General features: G+C 34.1%; 7 protein-coding genes, 1 non-coding gene and 1 pseudogene across 10 annotated transcripts; 4 read left to right on the top strand and 5 right to left on the bottom strand.

The window, feature by feature from the left end:
- Positions 1-193: 193 nt before the first annotated feature.
- On the bottom strand, positions 194-1331 carry T19H12.3 (Secreted salivary protein). The gene is made up of 3 exons (NM_001028977.3): positions 1206-1331; positions 975-1124; positions 194-391 (listed from the first exon to the last, which is right to left on the bottom strand). The coding sequence occupies exons 1-3, from the start codon at positions 1296-1298 to the stop codon at positions 233-235; spliced, it is 402 nt and encodes a 133-aa protein (NP_001024148.1). The 5' UTR covers positions 1299-1331; the 3' UTR covers positions 194-232.
- A 315-nt stretch (positions 1332-1646) lies between these two features.
- On the bottom strand, positions 1647-2213 carry T19H12.12 (Glucuronosyltransferase; the record flags this gene model as incomplete). Its single annotated transcript, NM_001028976.4, has 3 exons — positions 2060-2213; positions 1780-2005; positions 1647-1732 (listed from the first exon to the last, which is right to left on the bottom strand). The coding sequence occupies exons 1-3, from the start codon at positions 2207-2209 to the stop codon at positions 1647-1649; spliced, it is 462 nt and encodes a 153-aa protein (NP_001024147.2). The 5' UTR covers positions 2210-2213.
- Positions 2214-2683: 470 nt separating this feature from the next.
- On the top strand, positions 2684-4825 carry nhr-220 (annotated as a pseudogene). Its single transcript has 7 exons — positions 2684-2781; positions 2998-3053; positions 3393-3451; positions 3501-3886; positions 4158-4348; positions 4396-4663; positions 4718-4825. Coding segments are annotated over exons 1-7 (1166 nt in total).
- Positions 4826-5525: 700 nt separating this feature from the next.
- On the top strand, positions 5526-7058 carry str-32 (Seven TM Receptor; the record flags this gene model as incomplete). Its single annotated transcript, NM_071905.1, has 4 exons — positions 5526-5887; positions 6296-6497; positions 6564-6933; positions 6982-7058. 4 exons carry the CDS (start codon positions 5526-5528, stop codon positions 7056-7058), a joined length of 1011 nt encoding a protein of 336 aa, NP_504306.1.
- Positions 7059-7688: 630 nt separating this feature from the next.
- T19H12.15 (CC domain-containing protein) lies at positions 7689-8087 on the top strand. The gene is made up of 2 exons (NM_001356636.3): positions 7689-7759; positions 7814-8087. Exons 1-2 carry the CDS (start codon positions 7711-7713, stop codon positions 8047-8049), a joined length of 285 nt encoding a protein of 94 aa, NP_001343862.1. The 5' UTR covers positions 7689-7710; the 3' UTR covers positions 8050-8087.
- Positions 8088-9315: 1228 nt separating this feature from the next.
- T19H12.6 (Gamma-glutamyltranspeptidase 1) lies at positions 9316-12770 on the top strand. 2 transcript variants are annotated; one of them, NM_001373022.2, is made up of 7 exons: positions 9316-9424; positions 9934-10244; positions 10288-10555; positions 10902-11434; positions 11517-11763; positions 11816-11969; positions 12481-12770. In NM_001373022.2, the coding sequence occupies exons 1-7, from the start codon at positions 9330-9332 to the stop codon at positions 12649-12651; spliced, it is 1779 nt and encodes a 592-aa protein (NP_001360571.1). In that variant the 5' UTR covers positions 9316-9329; the 3' UTR covers positions 12652-12770. The 2 variants fall into 2 exon arrangements, with proteins under 2 accessions (NP_001360571.1, NP_001343634.2); NM_001356635.3 differs by having other exon boundaries at positions 9318-9428.
- On the bottom strand, positions 9815-9964 carry T19H12.13. Its single transcript, NR_068710.1, has one exon. It is a non-coding gene; the product is annotated as an Unclassified non-coding RNA T19H12.13 (non-coding RNA).
- srd-33 (Serpentine receptor class delta-33) lies at positions 12727-14711 on the bottom strand. Its single transcript, NM_071903.4, has 5 exons — positions 14652-14711; positions 14406-14607; positions 13894-13988; positions 13411-13826; positions 12727-13069 (listed from the first exon to the last, which is right to left on the bottom strand). The coding sequence occupies exons 1-5, from the start codon at positions 14698-14700 to the stop codon at positions 12803-12805; spliced, it is 1029 nt and encodes a 342-aa protein (NP_504304.2). The 5' UTR covers positions 14701-14711; the 3' UTR covers positions 12727-12802.
- A 1899-nt stretch (positions 14712-16610) lies between these two features.
- srd-32 (Serpentine receptor class delta-32) lies at positions 16611-21339 on the bottom strand. The gene is made up of 6 exons (NM_071902.6): positions 21069-21339; positions 20097-20191; positions 19624-19880; positions 18379-18534; positions 18201-18330; positions 16611-17120 (listed from the first exon to the last, which is right to left on the bottom strand). Exons 1-6 carry the CDS (start codon positions 21266-21268, stop codon positions 16939-16941), a joined length of 1020 nt encoding a protein of 339 aa, NP_504303.1. The 5' UTR covers positions 21269-21339; the 3' UTR covers positions 16611-16938.
- Between the last annotated feature and the right edge of the window lie 1208 nt (positions 21340-22547).

The raw sequence follows: 22547 nt of genomic DNA, 5'->3' as shown, positions 1-22547 counted from the left end.
TCCGGCAATCAGTTTATTTGCCGGAATTTCCAAAAAAAACTTATTTCTAATGAAGAAATACTATAATAAATGTTTTTTTTTCCCAGCACATACAAATTTAAAAAAAACATTTCAGAATTGTCAAATTGCCGAACCGAACGGAAAACTTTGAATTTATTGTGAAAAACTAGTTTGTGAAACAGTACTCAAACAGTAATGAAATCAACTTTTATTCCGGAATAGTCTTTATTCTCTAAATTGGAATTGGGCTTATTTTTTCTATTACGTATCTGGACTTCTTTTTGTTTCCAATCATATAGTTTCCAAAATCAGAGGCCTTCATTTTTTTGATAACCAGAGCTTTCTTCTTCTTATTGTATGTGGTGACTCCCGAAGCAACTTTCTTCTTTGTCTGCAAAACGTGTGAAGTATATTTTTAAATTATTTAGTAAAGATCGGTCATCGGGTAAGTGATTAAAAACTATTCCAATTGTTCTAAAAATACCAAAAATCATAAAAAAAACACTCCAACCTTAATTTCTAGATTTTTCATAAATTTGTGTCAAAGTGTTGGCAAATTGTCAAAATTTTGAAAAATATGAGCTTTTGAGGAAATCCAAAACAATTTTGCATGTTTCGAATCCTACAATGTACTAATATGAATAATTACAACAAAATTAAAGTATAAAAAATGTAGGTAAACATTTTTTTTGGCCGACTTCCAAAATTATGAATGGCAAAAACTGAGTATTTGTCACTTTTTGACAGTAAATAAAAAAAGTTTCCAAACATTTTTGAAAAGTTTTATTTAGATATTCCGTCATTTTGGCACCATAGGAGCAGTTTTTAAAACTTTCAGCACTGGCGCTACTTCACGAGAAATTTGGTTCAGTAATGGACAAAGCTTGGGTAATAACTAGGGAACCTTGACAGGCAGCGTTAAAACCTTGCCCAGACTTTGCCCACAAAACTGTTCAATTTTTCAACTGGCTTACCTTCACATCTTCCCAAAAACCGCAAGTTTTCTTGTTTTTCCCATTACAAACTCTGTATATCTGTTCACCACCTTCAGGCTCAAACGCTTTAAAATACGTTCTCCTATAGTTTGCCGACACTGGCAAACCGATGAATGCTGTATCATTTACCTAAAATTCATTTTTTTTAAATAGGTCATTTTAGTCAGTTCATTTGAATAGGTCATTTTAGTCAGTTCATTTGAAAATTACCTTGTAGTAAAGTGTTGATGGGACGTTAACGTTAACTAAAGATTGGACATAACCCACTGCATACACAAGTAGGGCAAGGGTGCAGTGTCGCATTTCCAAAATGAAAGGTAAATCACAAAACGAGTGTGAAATTGGGATCAAACTTAGTTTTGTACGTTTGAACGGTGCGGATTATACATATTAAAACAGATTTTCCCAATTTGTAGTTCATGTGATTTAGAGAACATAAAAGTTCAAAACTGTTCCAACGGTTTTTGTAACCAGCCAGAAATAACTCCCGAAGTTGAGAAATTTTGATGAAGAAATATACAATTTTTCTTGTCCAACACAAAAAAAATTAGAAAATTTCCGAATTGCCAAATTGCTAAACGGGTATCGACGCCCGTCGAGCTTTTCTGAAATTTTATAAATTTCACAGAAGAATATAATTTTAATTTGGAGCTACGTGGAAATGCCTCCAACTTTTATCAGCCGAGCATGTTTTAATACGAACTGCAATTTTAACATATTGCGATCGCTGAGAACCTCTGAAAATATTGATGTTCTTATCACACAAATTCCCAAATATCCATACCCATTGCTGTTATTTTGAACTCTCCACCGATCAATTTCGGCATCAGAAATGCTCCAATAACTGGATTTCCAACCAAATGAGAGTCCCAAAAGAATGAGAAGGCTTGGGGTTCAGCTTTCAACAACTCTTCGTAGTGTGTTGGGTGGTAGTTTAAAATTTCTATATTTTTGTTTTTAACCAACCCATCCAGGTTTTTCAGAGCAATATGATATGGTTGGAATAAAGTCTGAAATAATTTGTTTCTCAACATACACTGTGAAAATATAAAATATAAACTTACCACATGGTGACCATGATCCGCGATAATATCCGCCACTTTGCTAATAAATTTGACATGGCTAAATCCATATATTGGATTGAAGATCAATATTTTAGATGAATGACACTTAAAAAACAGAATACTTAGAAAAATAAATGTTCCTAACCTCATTTCTACAGGCTAAAAATCGGCAGACTGTATATAGATATCTCTATTTCTTTTTATACTCTACTGGAAGTGAGTTGATTAAATTGTATGGTTTGTTTTGATGATAGGAACCGTTGTGACTTTGTGTCAACTTTGTGACTTTTCATTATGTCAGAACAAACGTATCGACTGTAATTTACGAGTCAATTTTGGAACGACCCCATTTTTCGAGTACACCCCATGCCAGATACCTGTGCAGATTTCGTTTTTTTTTCTTCTTTGTCCGGTTATTTCTTTTTTGTACATTTTTCAAAAATTGTTGATCCTCACTCAATTGATGAGATCTCTCAAAACTCACACCACCCTTAACGAAAATTATAGACCTTTGAGAAAAAAATACAAATTTTTTATCAGTTCGCATCGTATCATTTATTTTGTTGTCTGCGTCTCAGTGACTATTCTCACACAAAACCTGCACTACTTTTCAATTCGAAAACCATGACGAAAATCTTGTTTCCTTGTCGAATTTGTGGTAAAAAAGCACATGGAACACATTTCGGAGTGTTCAGCTGTAGGGCCTGTGCTGCGTTTTTCAGGTTAGTTTTTTCCTTAATATTAGGGATGGCAATAAGTTTTCGGTGAAATTTCATTACTTTTTTTAAAATATCAATTTCAGTAGTTGTATGGAAATTTTTGTTGTAAAGCATTGTCTTAAAATTTCATTAAAACGCTCAAAACGATATGCAACGAAATCAATTATGAATTTGGGACCTAATTCCGCTCCTATTTTATACTTAATTTTAAAAATTTAGGAGAACGGTCAATGGGCTTCAAAGAAATGTTTGGCAAAGGGTGGAAGTGGAAATGAGTAAGTTTTTGTTACTTTTTGAGAAAACTATAGTACTGTCGCATGTTCGAGCCTCTACAATGTTTGAATATTAATAATCAGAAACGTATGTAGGTAGATTATAAAATTCAAAGCAAAAAAAGTATTTGATCGACGATTTCCAAAAGTAGGAAAAATTGAAATTTTTGCAATAAAAAAAATTATATAACATTTGGAAATTTTTTCATATGCGGGGTTTGAAGCAATTTCCCCAATGGCGCTACACAAATGTTATAAGACAACCCCAACAAATCATACTAAATAAAAAATGTTCCAATCTCAAAAACTCCGTACGCTCTTTATATTCTGTTGAAATTACAGATGTTTATGCAAGCCTTGCCGACTTAAAAAATGTTTTGAAACAGGGATGGATCCCTCAAGTAAGTTTACAAAACCTCAAAAATATTTAATCACTTTTTGTGTTTACAGGTTTCCAATACAACCGTGACTCAATTTGGGGGGTTGCACAATCTCCTGTCCCACCAAGTTTTTCATATTTTGTTGGACGACCAGAATTTTTGATTTTATGTGATCCGATCAGATGCTCACCAAAAACTTTGATTAACGTTGATAATCTGGTTTTTGAAATTTCAACGCGTTTGAATGAAGGTTGTGCAACACCAATATACGCAGAAACGCAGTTGAAAAAGCTGTCACTTGGCTTCAAACTAATACAGTATGATGCTAGAAACGTCACGTTTTATGGAACACTCGGACAGTCCGAATTTTTGGATATTGTTGAATTTTACGTTGCGATAATTGCAAAATGGATCACACATCTCGACGAGTTTCAGAAGCTGCATCCTTCTTTGCAGGTATTTGGCATTAAAGGAAGACCAGCGGTTGGGAAATTTTGAAACAAATCGGTTTTTTTTTAAATATTTGTCGAGCACAGCAAATTCGGCAAATTTGCAGTTAGTTCCCATTTCGAAATTCTGACGATGAGACAAAAAATATTTTTGTTTCAAATTTTTCGAATTCTTCTTAAATTTTTTGAGACACACTTTCGGTCTACACAAGCAAAAACCCAGAACCGATGCCATTATTTATTTTTCAATCCACCTGTAACTGCAAACTATTTTTTAGATTAAACTTGTCCAAACAATTTGGCATGTTTGGAGCAAAGCGCACAAATGCTACAGTACGGCGTTTTACCGAAAATCGAATCCAGGAGCTATTGCGACTCAAAAAATAATTCGAAATATATGTTTGGATAGAGAAAAAACTAAAATGGATACATGTTGGATGAGTGACTATTCTTCGCAATATGTTAAAAAGTAACTCAGAAAAAAAAGAAACGAGGTGTTTAACTTTACCTTTTTAGATTTATGTTTTCTCTCCACGCGAAGGACTTTGATATTGTAGAGGCAATAAGTGAACTGAACCCAACAGATGTTGAATTAACGTTCATGTTTGCACAAGCTCGCTTCGAATATGCTGGAAAACGATTTCAAGGGGAGATTCTCAAAATCACTGATCACTTTCAACAAATCCTATCAAACGATCTACACCACTATTATATCACGGAACAGAGAAGGGAACGGTATATTCAGCGATTGACTGATTTATTGAAAGTGAACAAATTAATACAGGTATTTATCATTATTAGATTTTGAAACGGTTTTTCGAAAAAACCTTCATTACAGAAATCCATTTGGGAAACTCGACCGCATCGAGAGCTTGGGCGTGTGTTCAATGTTTTAAAAATCGAATTCTCACATCCTGAAATGTTTGAAGATTCTGGATTCTGCTGACTATATGTTTTTTGTCTGTTTGTATTATAAAATAATTATATTTACTTTGACAGTTGTTCTGGCTGCGTTATTAAAATATTTTCCAACATTCGGATTTTTCGAAGAGCAGAGTTTTTCTTACTATGTATTTAGAGTACCGGGCAATATTCGATTTTCTTCCGGGTTTTCAGTGATTTTTTTAGATGTGTGTAATTAAAAAATATGAGAGAAAAAATCTGCAAGAAAAGTTTAAAAAATCAATAATAAGAAAATTTAATGAAAATTTGTACAATGCAAAATCTTGTGTTATTTTTTAGAATTTTTTTACCGAACCGTTTTCCATGAAATTTTGAATTTCTCGAGCTACATATGTGTTTCAAGTTAGATTGTCTGTACAGATTTTAGCCGTACAGATTTTAGCAGGAATTTTTGCATTAAAATTTTAAATTGAACTTTTACAACCCTCATTAAATACTGTCTCCGAGTATTTGAATTTAGGGTATTCAAACTTTTTCAAACTTTTCAACCCTGTGCTACAGGCGATAAAACTTACAACAAGGAACCCTACTACTAATTTACAAATGCGGCCCACGTCTAGACGGTAAGAAAATGTACCCCGGCCAAATGTTTCCGGTCTAGCATCTCCGGAAATTATCTGATCAGAGTCTTGTCTGCGGTGTTCATGAAACATTTTAGTTGGCATCAATAACACTACTGTACAATGGTTTGGTTTCTCTTTTACCCGTTTGCTGTACAAGCCTCAAAAGTCGTTTTTGCCTCTACCGTTCTTATAAATCTATATCTCATCTACTTAACAATTGCCAAAACCAAACGAATAGCTGGATCCTACAAGTACATGATCATCATGTTCTCGACAATTGGAATCGTGTTTTGTTTCATGAAAGCTAGTCTTCATCCGTATCTTCACTCGCACAATTCCGGTCTCATGTTCTTTAGTTTGGGCCCAGATTGGGAGAATTTTAAGCAAGTGGAAACTGGGCTTATGGTATACACTGGTGTCTACTCAGCGATGATCTCTTTGCTGGCAATTCAGTTTGTGTTTAGATATTGGACATTGTTCAAGTAAGAATTGATTCCCTTTTGAAAGGTTGCAACAAAAAAGTAATGTTTAAATTGAATTGATTTGTTTGATTGGGGGAATAACATGTATTGAAAGAAATTTGTGTTCATTTTGAAAAAAAAACGAATACTAATAGTTCGGAAAATGAGGATTTTTTTCAAGAAAGTTTTCAAGGAGTTCTCATTTTGGAGAGAATTCAAAAAATGAAATTAGTGAGAGTTGGAAATTTTTAATTTTACGCGATTGAAAAAAATTATTTTGTAGAGTTTCAGCAAATTGAAATATTCCGAGTATTTTAAAACAAAATCCCAAATTTCAAAACTTCAATTTTAAAAGACTTAGTATTGCTTAGGCTATTGTAAGAAAAGTTTGCCCAGATCAAATTTAAAAAATACTACAAATACTTTCAGCGACGAAAAACTGAAATATTTCAATACATGGAGGTGTGTCGTATGGTTCTTATACGTCTTTTTGATTGGAATGGGTTGGAGCTTCATGATCTATTTTTGTGCTCCGTCGGACCGCTATTCGAGAAATTACATGCGAGAAAGTTTATTCGACACGTATCAAATGGATGTGGAGAAAACAGTCGGTTTCTTTGTGGTTGTAAGGGTAAGTCATTTTTCTCCAAAATCTGTAACAAGGTGAAAAATGTCAATTTTATTAAAAACCTTCCAGAGAGAAGACAACTCTATTCGATGGCATAACGTTGCTTTTATTGGAGGGTTAATTTTCGACTTAATAATTCAATACATCATCGTCATCTACTGCGGCACCACAATGAACTCAAAAATGCAGGAGAAACTCGCCAGCTTTTCAGTTGCTAATCGAAAACTTCAGGAGCAACTTTTCAAGACCCTAATCCTCCAAATCACCATTCCCTCAATTATCTTCCACCTCCCATTTGTACCAGTCCTCTGTGCACCTTTATTCAACTTGGAATTCGACTTCGAGTCAGGAATGATCTACTGTCTTTTTAGTCTTTATCCATCAATTGACAGTATTATATTGATGTCAGTCGTTCAGGATTATCGACAAGAAATCAAGAGTGAGTGCTTGGAAACATCCGGGCAGCGCCTAAATGAAATTTGTTTAGAATTTCAGAGCATTCCAAGTGCAATTTCTGAAAGTGTGCTCAAACGATTTACGCAGACGCCGGTTGTGCTCTTTTGAAGACACAACGGACTTTTTATTGTTTACTGTAGCTGCTAAAATGTACATATGACGCAGTTTTTGATATTTTTCAAAAAAAAATAAATAAAACGCTAAGATTTTCGTTGTTTATTATAAATTCCTTGTTTAAACCGGACCTTTATTTTCAGGGCATCAGTGTAGGCACGAAAAAACCAGCCTACCTTCAAGGCAGCCTATGCGTGCCTCGTGCCAATTTCCCATGTGAATAATTAGTGAGTAATTAGGATTGTAGGCAGGCTTCAGGCAAACTCGTAGTCCTAAAGACATTTTTCCCTTTCATAGCAGCCTACCTTTTAAATTAAATTTTGAGTTTATACAGTTGAAATCGGCACAACTTTGACGAATTGTTTGAACTAGTAAAAATGAAAATTACGGCAATCCCAAAAGTCTCGTCAGCCTGACTACCAAACTACTGTAGACAGACAGATACACAAACTATAGTGCTCGTTGAGCATTGTGTAGGAGGGGTTTTTTCCTTTCAATCAAATAATGAACAGTGGACAAGGTTTATAAACCAATTTGTTCAGCTTTTCTAAAAATTGAAAATGGAACCAAAAATCTTCCTAAAAACCGTATAAAAGGGAGCCAGAGAGTCGTTAAACTCACTTCAATCCAATTGGATCAACTGAAAATGTTCAAGGTTTTCATTGTTGCTGCCGTCTGCCTCGCTTTGGCTGTTGGTAAGACACTAATTTTTGAGCTCCTCCATTTTCCTGATTACCAATAACTTTCAGAAGCTGCCAATCTCTCCTGCAAGTCTGAAACATCTCCAGCTCTTGGCGGAGTTTGTGCAAACGGAATGACTGTTACCGGAGGAGATTACTGCTGCAATGCCGCCGACGTTTACGACGTGGACGCTCATGCATGCCGATCTGACCCAATGCCAGGAATCGGTGGATTCTGCCCATATGGATTCATTTTGGTCGCTGACGATGGTTGCTGCCCAATCTCTGATGCCTATGCTAAGTGAAACCGGACATTTTTTTGAGGAATAAACATTTGTCTAGCAAATTTTATTGTGAATTGTTACTTCTGATTGTGAGTTCAGACAGTAAAGTAATTAAGAAAAAAAATCTTTTTTTTTCCATAAAAATTAAATTTTTTCTGTCAAAAATTGATAGCATTTTTTGTTAAAATTTTTTCTTAAATTATCAAAGTGGACATCATTTACAGGGAAGCCATTAAATAAAAGAAGAAATTCAACTTCATAATTAGAAAAAAAAACATTAAGGTTTATGAACCATATGTACAAATCAGGGATGGGCGGCAAAATATTTTTTCCGGCAAATCGGCAAATCGGCAAATTCCCGGAATTGAAAATTTCCGGTAAACAGGCAAACCGGCAAATTACCGATTTGCCGGATTTGTCGGAAATGAAAAAATTCGGCAAATTGTGGTTTTGCACTTTTTTTTTTTTGGACATTTCAAAAATTTAATTTCAAACGGTAAATATAAATAGATCCGTTCTTACATCTATTTTAGAAATTAAGCATATTCTATGAAAATATGTAGAAAAAAACGGGAAAATTTTCAAAAATGCATAGTTTTAAGTGCTTCCGTCTTATTGAAAATCCCTCGAAACATATCCGGCAAATCTGATATCCGGCAAACGGCAAGTCGGCAATTTATCGAAAATTAACATTTCCGGCAAATCGGCAAACCGGCAATTGGCCGGAATTGAAAATTTCTGGCAAATCGCCAAACCAGCAATTTACCGATTCGCCGAATTTGTCGTCAAATCAATTTGTCGAACGGCAATTGCCGCCGACCCCTGGTACAAATTTCCGCCTTGAATTAATCTAAACAATTTTTTTGGCTTTTTTACATTGCAACAATAAGTATCCCAATTGGTCAAGCCTTTCCTCCTTTTCAACAGGTCATTTGGATTTGGAGCCGCTCGAGGAGATGGTTCACGCACCCACTCGATTACTGTTTAAACAGCTATCATCGTCACTTCTCGCAGTGGACAAACAACAACCCCTTAAAGCACCCTCCTTCTGCTCATCTTTATCCTTTTTCGTATACGATATATAGATATATCAATTTTATTTCATTTTCTTCTTCCCCTCAAGATGCACATTTCTCCATTTTTTTTTCATTGTCATCAAACTCGATGTTCTTCACACCTCGTCTTGTTGATGATCCGTTAGTTAAACAAGACCCATCTGGTCACTTTTGAGCATTGTTTTTTCCTCATCGTGTTCTTAGTCTCAACTTGCTTTCAATTCCATTTCCTAGATCAAAAATTGAATGGAAAGTCAGCTGGGAAATGTGGAAATCTATCCACCGTCACCTTTGCCAACGCTCAGAAACCCGGGAAACAACAGAAAGGCGAAACGAGGGATGTAGGTATATTATTTGACTTTTATTGGATTTTTTTAATAATAAAAACGGTAATTTTGCATTTAATTTGCCTTAAAACATTCTAAAAAAATATTGAAATTTATAGAAATCACACGAAGATTTTTGTCCGGTTTTTTTCCGGCTTTCAGTGCTTTTGATTTTTTTAAAAATTATTTATTTACGTTTCAAAATGATAACAATCGCCTATCAAAACTGAAGCAATATTTGAAGATCCTCAAAAAATCCCAAACTTTCAAAATTTCATTAAATGAAATTTTTGACTAATCTAGGCGATTTTGGTTTGCTCAGTCAGACTCAAAACCACTCAAAACGATCAACTTTCTTGTTGAAACTTCACAAAAATGTTTAGTGAAAAGCTCAGAATTTTTATTAAAAAAGCGAAATTTAAAAAAAATTAATTTTACAAAGTTGTACAGCGGCCGGAAATTAGCTTATCCAGTTGATGTGCTCCCAAAATAAGGTTGAAACAAAATACTTTTTCCATTTTCAGGCTATTCGATGTCCCTTGGATAATAATCCTAGTTCAATTCATAGTGATCCTTGCACTGGTTCTTGGTCTTATCGCCTTCTTCCTCACCAGATCTGAATCCTCTTCAACCACTTCAGAATACTCTACAAGAACATATCAGAACTTCGAATTGCAAACTATATCACCAAGCAGCTCGCCGTTGACATTCCGCAGACGGTTTAAAACGTCTACAGAATCTCCGGAAGGAGTTGATTTCAATTTTTCTAAAGATTTGGATCCAGTTGTGGTTCCGGTTGTTCCGGCTGAAATAATAACCACCACTTCGACGACAAGTAGGTTTTAAAATGCATTTCTTTCACTTTGTAATATTTCCAGAATCCCATCAAAGTACGATTCTAGAGTCTGTAAATAGCGTCGAAGTATTTGAAAATGACGAAAACCTTCGTGCAGCAGTCTTCACATCATCTGCCGAATGTTCTGCAATCGGAAAATCCATATTGGTCAGAGGGGGAAATGCAGTTGAAGCTGCAATTGCTGCAAGCTTCTGTTTAATGGGAGCAATGCCTAACAAAGCCAGTCTTGGCGGTGGGCTCATGATGACTGTAAAAACGAAAAACGGAAATGCTACTACTATTATTGCAAGGTAAGCTCTAAAGCTACGGGCAGGTATGTCATGATGCCTGCGTGCCTACGCGATGCCTATGTATTTTATGCTTTTTGGCGCCAGCCATTCGGTGTTTGCACAGCTCGATGAGGCCTAAAATATTAACTAGGGGTTAAAAATTGGTTACTTTGGCCACCAGACTTTGATTAGACCGTGCCAAAGTTGAACCCTTTTCTTCCGTCGTTTTGACAAAGCTGGCCCATGTTTTGCCAAATTCTAGTTGATAGTTAATATTTTCGGCAAATCTTGAGAAAAAATTGCCGGGCAATGTAAAACAGCTTTTATCTTGAAAACTAAAAACTACCCTGAACCTTATCAATTTTAGAGAAACTGCGCCAATGAACGCCGACATCGATGAACTCAAAAAGAACCCAGAGCTCACACACGTTGGGCCGAAAGCATCAGGAACTCCCGGCACCCTCAATGGCTTATACAGAGCTTTCCAAAAATTTTCCTCTAACAGAGTCCAATGGAAACATCTTGTCTTACCAACTATTCAACAATGCAATAAAGGATTCAAATTATCCGAAGACTTGAAAAAAAGATCCAGCGCTCCTGCCCTTGCACAATTCTTCAAAGCAAACGTTCAGAAGGATAAGATTCTTTGCACGAGTTTGTCTACTCTGTTAACTGATATTGCCGACTATGAAAGTCCACTGGATGCCTTTTATCATGGAGAAACAGCACAGAAGCTTGCAAAGGAGTTGGGTGGTTACATGACAGCTTCAGATTTGGAAGATTATGAAAGTGATATGAGTTCGGCAATCTGCAGTGAAATTGATGTGGATACTAAAGTTTGTGGGCCTGGATCGCCGTCGTCGTTTGCAGTACTTGCAAATACATATTTGGCAACTAAAAGTGAGCAATTTTTTAGATCTCCAAAAACTTTGAAATTTGCATGGTTTATACATGTTTTATCAAATTTCATACTAATTTCCAGATATGTCAAATCTCGCGAAAGTAAACGATGTTCTCCGCTCGAGCATGGGATTAATCAGTAAAATCGCCGACCCGATGTTCGTGAAATCCAGTAAAAAATACACGGAGGAACTAGCTAAAACATCGAAAAGATCAAGTTCCGAGGCAAAAAATCTAGCTGTAAATTTCAAAGAAGATGGTTCAACTGAAGTATTTGTAATTGATGAGAACAATATGACTGTCAGCGTTTTGTTGTCATTGGGTGATGAGTGAGTTTGAAATTTTGAAATTTTCGAAAAAAGAGTAAGAAGTTTATTTCAGTTTTGGAAGTTTGATCTACTCGTCTTCAGGATTCTTTTGGAATAATAAATTGAGATATTTCGATGTGAAAAATGAGAATGTTCCATTGTCATTGCAACCTGGAAAGGTGCCAACGTCGTTGCTGTCACCAATTGTTGTAGTCAAGAATAACTCGGTAGGTGATTCTGCTAAGTTCCAGTGGGGTTTTATTACTCTTTTTTCCAAAAAAAATTATTTTGACAGCTTACATTGTTTTGAAATTAACATGTTAACGCTGAAAATATAAGTTCGAAAGTTTAGAAACGGAATTTTTTAACTAATCCTTCAAGTTTATGTGCGTAAAGCACTGTGAGTACCTGTTTAAAAAAAGAAATCTGAAGTAATCATACATATGTTTTACCCAGTCGCAAAATTTTGCTTTTTATACTTCAAAAATATGTTACCTGGTCTCGACACGACAAATTTTTGTCAAATGCAAAGAGCCTGTCAAGAGTACTGTAATTTCTTACGGACCTATGCAAAATCAATTTTTTAAATCCGCCGCAATAAGTGTTCTCAAATTACATTACTTTTTTAAAGGCGCACACTTTTTTAAATATAACAAAAAAATTTGTGTCAAGACCCGGTACCGTAGTTTAGGTACAAAAATAATTTATTTGCTATGGGATTACATTCAAATAATCCAGGTCTTCGCTGTGAGTGGTGGATCCGATCTACTGGGCCTCGTACACCTTCTGCGAGACATAACTCACCGGAACTACGACGCGTCAAAAGTTGCTCCCTCGCTTTTTGTGCAGAATTCTGGAATTACTCTCAAGTCTCCGTCCAACAACAAATATTCAATTACGGGCTATTGAATTTGTAGTATTACATTTCTTGACTTGATATTCAAACTTTGAGTTTTCAACTTTGATTTTCTTTGTTGATTTTTGTTGTCTGTATATGAGATTTTTAATAAATTATTTACAAAACAAAACAATATTTACAAATATACAACAACAAAAGAAATCAATGTTTTTGAAATATAGTACTCTTGTCTTGATTCGACGTAATCATGTCGGTAGTACTCATATTACACAATTTCAAAATCCATCTTCGATACGGTAGCACACATCTGATAGTGACTACAGGATCGGCTATACATCCCAAAGAAAGACACGGAATAATAAAGTAGCTGTACATTGTAGGCTCCACAAATCCCAACTGGGAAAGACACCAGAAAATTGATGCAGGGAAGACGGACACCAGAGGAATAATTGATTGGATTGTTAGTGCCTGAAATTTTAGAATTTCTATTTAAATGTACATAGTTTGATTTGGTTCGTTGGTTTGTTGGGGGCTCTTTGGTGCATGACAATTGCCCCGGAGCAATAATAATGTATGTATTTTGTGCTCTCAGGAACCATGGAGTTTTTTAATGAGCTGCGCTTCAGAGAATTTGCAAAAAAAGTGGATATAAATACAAATAGAAAAAAAACTAATTCCCTTGAATTTGAAAGACGAATAATTTTCGCTAAGCGTTTGCAAATTTTCTTGTCAGCAAATATTAATAATTTGTTAATTTTCGCATGGCAAAAACCCCGAGGATTTCTTCTTATAACAATTTTTCCACTTACACGAACTAATCTCCTTGCATTATCCCTTGTCGACGGACTATGAACGGATCTCGTCTGCTTCAACGTCTTGTGAATTTGGTGCCGACACCAATACATCACAAAATAAATAGGCACAAGACCACAGGTCACGGCAAGCGTCAGAATAATTAGAGAAGGATGATTGGAAATTTCGGTGGTGAGCACCATGTGATAGCTCTCCAGATTCTCAACCATTCCGTCAAGAACCGCCGTGTTGAATGACAATGACGACGAAATGGCAATATTCGAGCAACTGGCAAATATGAGAAATGGAAAGAAGTAGCCAATAATGCACAGAATTATTGAAGTGTTCGCTGTGAATCTTTTGAATCGAATAGAAAAATATCGGTAGATCATTGAGAGCATCAATGAGATGAAGGAGTTTAGCGATAGGTGAACTGAAAATATTCGAGTTCAAAGAACATATTGCGCTAGATTATCAAAGAACACTCAAAAACCCCTTACGTATTCCCACGTAGGACATGTAGCTGAACCATTCGCCGAAAAATTGCACGGGTCCCAGGTAGATTACTATAGTGTATTGATGCTTGGCAAGAACCCTGAAAAGAAAAATTTTGAAGTTAATTGAAAATTCGCCAAAAATTTATGCACAAAGTTTTAGATTGCTCAAAATTTAATTCAAATTTTTAGCAAATTACCAATTTCCCAAAATTTTATTTGCAAAATCATGCTAGGTGAAAACTGAGTTTCAACTACTTTTTACTGTAATTTAATTTTTTTTAATCTAGAAAAGTTTTATTAGAAAATTTGTGTGTTTTTACATTACAAATAGATCTCCCAGAATGTTTTGGAACTTCAGCGAATTATTTTTGATATTTCAAGGAACTTGAAACCAACCTCTCTTTTTGAACATTTTCAAATTTAAATTTTAAATACTCTGGGTTTTTTTTTTTTTGGATTTTTATGTTTTATTATTATTTTGTGTACACCAAGAATTCTCATAAAAATTTGCTTACCTTGGCATGCTAGTGACCGCAAATAACGCATAAACTAATTGAGTTATTGTGGTGTTCGCCAGAAATATGCGATATGGCGTCAAATTCCTTGGGCTTTTCCATATAATCAAGTACAACAAGAGCAAATTCAATAAAAATCCAATCGACGTCAAAATAGTGACCGTAATCACAAAGATGCTGTCGGCAGTATTCATGTAAGTATCTGGAACAAATTCTGAAGATCTTGAGATTCACAAGTTGACCTACCAGAAGTGAATGGAGCTAGCACAGCTGCAACAGACCTCAAGATTGGCATAAGCTTTGTCTAAAGAACAAAAAAGAATTAGAAGGCCGTGTGAAATGCATGAGTTGTATGAAATTATGAGACAACGAAAACGGAATTCAAGAACATTATTTCCTCGTGTACTTGCTTCAATGAATTTGAACAATGAGAAATCAAGAAGATCAAGTAAGGTGTGAAGATTAGGCTTAATGTGTCTAAGATTAGTTAACTAAGTTTTTTGGTCAGCATGATCTTACAATTTTTAGGTGAAGTGTCAAATGGAATACCTTATGGAGGGTACTCTGGAAAATTAAAAATATGTTTCTGAATTGAGAATGTGTTTATCTTATTATATTCATAACTGGTTTAGTAGACACCTTATTCAGAAAACAATCTGTAAAACATCTGTACAATGAAATGTCAGCCAAACCCAAAACAAAGACGGGTGCAAATTTTCCCTCGCGGTCACCTACGCGTGCCTTCAAGCCTTCTGGGAAAAACGTGAACTCATACTAACTTGCAGAGAAGTAAGCACTTTCAAACTAATTTTGAATTTTGAGTAATTTCTCAATTACTAAAAACTTTTTTGTGATTTTTCTTCATCAAAAAAAAAAAAATAAAGCTAAATAATTTTTGTTTTGCATTCCTGTCTCATATGACTAGAAATTTTTATTGAAAAATAAATGGAAGAATGGAATAATTGATGAGAGTCAAATATAGAAATTCTGCTTTATTTCTGAGAAAATATCGAAATTCGAAAAATGAAAAAAGCACAAGTTCGGCGTTCTGGAAATTTTGAAACGTTTGAACTTCATTTTAGAACTAAAATAATTGCACCTTTCATTCATTATTGGGTTCCTCAGAAAGTGAATACCACAAAAATGTGGCAAAAATGCAAACAGTTTAAAAACTTTGATAAAATAAAAAATAGTTGAGATTAAAAAAAAAACATCAGAAATAAAGTTATTGGAGTGCAAGATGAATAGGGAAAATTCCGTAAACTATTTCATTTATTAAATTTACAAATTCAAAACGTATTGCTAAATAATAATTTTCTGGGAATTTGATTTGCAAAATTTAGAGTATTACGAATAAAACGTCAATAGCAGACTGCTCTTTATCGAGTAATTTTTCTCTAAACTCGTTATATTCTTGCCTTTTATAGATGCTTTTTTCACAATTTTTAATTGATGTTGACGTAAAGAAAATTATTGAGGGAAATAGTTCAGCTAATACTCTCTTTAAAATTAAAATGGAAAATGTTACGATTCATTCAAAAAAGCTAGGAAGATACCAACGTTTTTTGGAACTTTCAACATTTAAATAAATTAAAATGATATAATTTTATTTAAAAAATACCTTTCTGAAAAATAATATCTCATGATTTGTTGTGTGCAAAAATGTTTGCAACGTTTTATTTGGCAGTTTTATTTGATTTAGTACATTTTCTATGGCTGTTAATTGCATTCATAGGTATACTTGTTTCTTTGAAATCAAAATTTCCATAAATCACATTCTGATCAAGCACATGCCAACGTTTCCTTATTTCTCAGAAAAAAAAGAATTAATTATATCAGGCAGACTATAGTCATTTCTATGAATCTGAACAATTTTTAAAAATCTTCAGAACTTCAAAAAATATTTGCTACTGCTACTGCTGAAAAGCTAAACTATCAGGTTAGCATTTGCATCTGCCTGCCTACCAAGTGGCTACCTACCTGATCACCCGTTTTTTGGCAGTAGACATGCATGTAAGGCCGTTGCCTTAAAGGCAGCGAGGTCATAATTGTGCCTATTCAAAAGTCTAACTAGATCGCTGTTAAAATTACGAAAATTAATTTTTATGGGCGAGGTTCAAAATCAGGTTAAGTATACACGGAACTAGGAATAAGATTTAAAGTTCTAAATAATCTGAAATATCCAAAAACCATATTTCTCTCGAGTAATAAAACATCCAGCTTTATTTATATGAATGCAAATGACGTTTTTGCATTCTCGTAAATAACAAATGTATGGCGTCCGAAAACAGGTTGAAAGGCTTCGCAAACTTTGGGACGAAAATGAGGAAGAGAATAAATACTCTCTTCTTCTTTTTCTCGTAAGGATTCTAAATTAAAGAAAGTATCCACATTGAACTGCAAATATATGTAGCTCGGCGGCGAATAAATGAATGGCAATAGGGCTCCAGGAGCAAGAGCTGCAGCGAATGAGGGTGGGGTGGTTTAGCAGAATTAAAAATTTGGGATTTGATCAAAAGGTCAGAAGGCAGCATCACACAAAATGGGTATTTCTCATCATCAAAACACTATTGGAACGACTCCTGTAGAACCTGGGATCATTATTCGACAGAAACGGAGACACCATCGGACGCTCCTCGGACCACAGCAAATCCACGATATATTTTCGATAGGGCTGCACGTAGTAAATGGTTACCAATGGGTCTATTGTGGGGCCTGGAAGAAATTCGATATCTCGTTTTCTTCTTCCTACTTTGCATCCTTTTTCTAGAATTGACATGCAAAATTTTGCTCTTTTGATTTTTAATTTATTCCCTATTCAGCGTTTGTTTGGAAGAAAAAAGAGGAGGCACGTTCCTAAATATGGAAACTAGAATAAATGTGTTGGTGGTGCACGGAAAAGATGAGCAACCTAGATTGTAGTTGAGGTTACCTTATATAAAATTTCCTACGTTTTGGAACAGATTAGATTACGGTTACAAAAATTGGGCAGGATATATAAACCTTGTTCCAAAAAACTTTCTAGTGTCGTATGTCCTCTATTAATATTACACCTCATTGTTAACAAAAATATGAGCTTGTGAGGATATTCAAAGCGGTGTCGACCCCTACAATGCTTTGATATAAATAATTAAAGCAAAATTAAAGTATAAAAAATGTAGAGAATTTGTTTTTTTTGGTCGACTTCCAAAATGTTTTTTTGTCGACTTCCAAGAGTGGTGAAAACTGAGTAATTGTCACTTTTTGACAGTAAATAAAAAATGTTCAAAAATTTTTGAAGGAGTGGTTTTTAACAATTTCCCCACTGGAGCTACTCCACCTTTAATATATTTTTTTAATCCAAGATGAATCTCACATCAATGTCCTAATTTAAAAAATACGAAAAATTAAAATATATATGAATGATAAATAGGGGGGGTTTTTTTAATTTAAATTTATTTATTTCCATAGATACCTAAATAATTTGTTTTTTAGAAATAAGAGATTTTTAAAACAAGGCAAAGAGTGATGTGTTTAGTCAAAAAATCACCGCTATTCTCGACACAAATTTCAACCTCCCAAGATGTGTTTTGTATTAATTTATAGAAAATTCAGCACAAACTTTAGTGTTTTATCTGTTCTTCTCTATAATTTTTGCATGACTAAACTACTCTATGTACAAACCACACAATTTTCCAATATTTTCAATTATTGTGCTCTAAAACATCTGTTTGTCATATGCTTCCTGTCTATCCCACACAGTACGCAGAGCATGATAAATCTCAGAGATTATATCGGAAAACAAAAAACACTTACTCAAGCTCAATAAGGAAATGATTATGTATCCAAATTTGGTGGTTTCGATAACATGAAATTGGGTTGATAAGAATATGAGGGACGCTGGAAACAAGGTGAATACTGGTATCAAAGATTGGACAGTCAGAGCCTGGAAAATGAAAAATTGGTGAAAAAAAAGGTTTTTTTTGCGAATCACCTTAACCAATCTCTTAATTTGCAAAGTTGTAGTTGTGTTGAACATGTATCCGGGACGCTCCAACATTCTCAAAATCCGATATCGACACCAAAACATGACACTGTATATTGGAATGCACAAGATGCTAACGCAGCAGGCCACCCATAGAGTTGATAACTGAAATTGTTGAAAATACCTACCAAAAAAGTACCGATAATGAAAGTAAATAGTTTTGAAATTTTTTTTTAATTTTGAACAACTACATAAAAGCTACTTGGTTTTAAATTTTACTGTATTCAAATTTTTTTTTAGCATTTTCAGTTTTTTCAAATGGTTTTTGAAATAATTTCATGATTCAAATTTACCAATAATTTGACTAAAATTTTTTAATATTCAAATTTCCCCGCAATTTATTGAAAAAAAAACTATCTCGAATTATCCAGAAAGTTCTAGAACATTCCAGAATTTCATTGGAATTGCCTGAAGGTTTTTTGAATTTCCCGCCAAAATATTTTAATCAGAAAATATAAATTTCCGGCCAAAATATTTTAATCAGAAAATTTGAACTTCCCGCCAAAATATTTTAATCAGAAAATTTGAATTTCCCGCCAAAATGTTGTTCCCTGAAAATTTGAGTTTTCCGTCAAAATTTCTCTCAAAACTTGAATTTCTCGCCAAAATATTTTTCTTAGAAAATTTAAATTCCCCGCCTAAATATATGACGGTTTCAGTTCTCTATGAAACATCCTTTTTCAATTATAGAATTGATCTTTTGATCAAACTTGAACCACGTGAAATGGGAAGATCCTTTTTTGTTTGTTTTCTCTTTCATCTAAAATTCTAGCAAACCAAATAAACAAGGCTCAGTTCTTAAAATTCTTGCTATTTCAATGAAAAAACCTTTCAGTATAATTGTTTTCATGTTTCCATTAGTTATTCAATCAGAAACTTCTATAATTCAAACTTTCAGAGAACAAAGTACACTATATTTTCTAACATGTAAGAGCAGCTGCATTTTCAATAATTTTGTGGAATCAGAGAACGCGAGGGTACAACTATCAACCAACTATAGGGATTTTTAGTGTTTTTAATAAATAATCTTGATCAATAAAAGTACAAAAAAAAACAGTTTTAGAGAAGTGTGCACAACAAACTTCATGCCAAAGAGTCAAGATATCTTGTTTTTTTAAGAGATTTACATTTGACCGGCAGTTTTCTTTTAACTTTGTCTAAACATTAATTATTTCTGCAAATGTGGAATTTTACCTGCGCCATAGTGGTTCCCACCACAGTCCTATATTTATCCAGGTTTTCCAACTGCCATAATGTGTACTTGCTATTAATTGTAAAATTCGAGGTGATTTCAATGCCCCGTATCGAGACAACCATGCTCAATGGAATCATATATGCGAGGATACACATGGCAAATGCTCCAGATGTTGGAAATCGAAGGGTTTTGAGAGAAATACATCGAAATACCATTGACAACATAATTGAGAGAAATGAGTTAACAGCGAAGTGTACTGAAATTTTCTTAATTATTTCAGAACGGCTAAGAGAGTTATCTTGACATGGTGCATCGAACATGAACTTTAATTGAACTTTAACAACTTTTATTCAAAATTGCCGTATTTTTTAAATATTATTTTTTTTGGCAACATTTCAGAAAACATTTGCTATTTTCTATTTGAGATTAGAATGACGCTACGATTTTCCAAAAAAAAATTGGAAAATCTTACACATTGTAGTAAAAATCATATAGCTCCACCAATGACCCAAGAATTGAGAAAAACCGAGGTAGATGTTAACGATCCGTAGATTAATCGATATAACTCTGAAATATTGAAATTAATTTTTTTTATTCTTTTGTTTTGGATTGGCTATACTTGGCTATATAGAAAAATTTGCACGTTTTTGCAAAATCGCTCAAAATAAATATGCGCGTAACGGCTAATTATTTCACACAATGGCGGCTTCGGATGTGGAGAACATAACATTTTGGAAAATTAATTTGAAGGAAGTATTATTTTTTTCAAATTGCCCGTGTTAAACATCAGACCAAACATAAAAACTTGTGTTATGATCAACAATTAATTTTCGAAAAGTGACCGATGAAACTACGAAAAGTTCAAAACTTTCCAAAAAATTTTAAAGGTGGGCTGAATAATTTTACAAGGAGACCAAATCCAATACTTACACTTTTAATAATTTAATTAATATTTGATATTATGTTTTAAATTTTGGCAAATTTCGTCATTTTGGCATTTCTGCAACTTTGGAAATTTTAACGTTTTTTCAAGCTTTGTAACTTGGCAAATTTGGCATTTCAGCAAATTTGGTATTTTGCTAAATTTGAAAATTTTTGTAATTTTGGCCTCTGGTAAGTTTGGCATCTTTGGCATTTTGGCAGTTTTGGCATTTTTGGCATTTTGGCATTTTGGCAACTTTGACAATCTTGGTAAGTTTGTCATTTTCCTAACTTTAGAATTATTGTAAATTTGACCTTTGGCAAACTTGGCATTTTTGACATTTTGGAAGATTTGGCATTCTGGAAATTAAAAAGGTGGAGGTAAGTTTAGCAATTTGGCAAATCTAGCATTTTAGCAAATTTTTTTCCGGTCCATCGTAAGCGTATTTGGAGAAAATCTCCTGGTGCTACCTTTATTCAAACCTTTGATTTTTTCAGTATAATCCTACTCAGCAACTCTTACCTTGGAACTGTTAAGAGGAAACATATGCAATACCCTAGCTGCGTTATAGAGGTGTTCGCCAAGAATACAGTATATGGTGTTAAACATGATGGACTTTTGAAAAATATTAGAAAAAGTAGAAAACCGTTAAAAATAATTCCAAGCGTAGAGACTACAGCCGCATAGGAAATGTAGAGTTGATCGTAAATGTCGACGAACATCTTCAAACGGCAAATGATGACACTTGCACACCCATACACACATACACCAAATGAAAAGAATATGTGTGTGTGTGTGTGTGACCCAATGACGAGGGAGGCGCTGTGTGGAGGACAAATTTCGAATATCTGGGTCCTCCTCTTCAACGTGTTGATGAGGGATCGTGGTGGACAAACACACGTTGCTCGAGAGATGTTTATTGTGCCACCAACACGAGGGTGCCAAGCATAGTCTGATCTTCGGAAACAATGACGAGCAAGGGCATGTCGCTAAAATTAAAAGCAAGATTGCGAAAATGCAAGAAGAGGGGAATGAAATCGAAAAACTGATTCTTGTTTTAGTGACTTCTCTAATGGTTAAATGTCCATTCACAGATTTTTGAGACAGTTTTCCAGAAAATGATACCTGATATTGAAATAAGTATTTTCTGATTAAATTTAACGTATTGTCAATAAGCAAACTCGCTGAAAATGGTCAAACATCATTGCAAAAATAGTCAAGAATGTTCTAAAAATTTTTATGCACAGCCAAAAAAAAATTTTGGATTCATCCATCATAATTTTAGAAGTCGAAACAATTTATTCTTACTTTGATATTTTGGTATTGTTGGAGTTCAAACTTCTGTAGCAATTCTCGAAATTTCTTTAAAAAATCCAAATTGTTTGAAAACTTGACAATTTACCAAAAAAAACTTTGACAGAAAATTTTGAAAAATCTGAAAATTTTTGGAGTGTTTTATCATACTATTTAGTTAATTTGAAATATGAGGTGAATCTAAACCAGAATAACACTTTTTCGAAAGTAAAAATTAAGAAGAACTATGTTGTCATAAAAGTCTTAGCCTGACACGGCCTTCTGACTTTCCCAAAGAGCCCTAGTGTCACAAAACGGAGCTAATTACGAAATTCTCAGTTTGCACGGTTTCAAATTTCAAAATATTTTCTTCCTATGTAATAGATGATAGAATAAAACATATTAAACATATTAAACATATTATTCAATCCGGCCATCAAGTATTAGAAAATTTGATGTAATTTTCCAAAACAGCCAAGATTTTGGAGGAGCCTATAGGCCTATAATTATAATTAACCTAAATTTTTTTTTAATATAAAGCCGTGCACATATTGTATAAAATCTGCAATTTGTGTTCAATTCCCTATGATTGGTATCCCATTGATTTTCCGGATCTACTTTTTCTGCCCCTCCTGACACTGATTCAGAACACATGTCAAGATTAAAAGTCCTAACTAATTTCCGGTTTTCTCTTCCATCTGAAAGTTT

The sequence above is a fragment of the Caenorhabditis elegans genome, chromosome V (assembly GCF_000002985.6).
Source record: "Caenorhabditis elegans chromosome V".
In the NCBI taxonomy this organism is placed as follows: domain Eukaryota; kingdom Metazoa; phylum Nematoda; class Chromadorea; order Rhabditida; family Rhabditidae; genus Caenorhabditis; species Caenorhabditis elegans.
The sequence above is the reverse complement of the archived record's forward strand: the minus strand, read 5'-3'. Positions and strand labels throughout refer to the sequence as shown.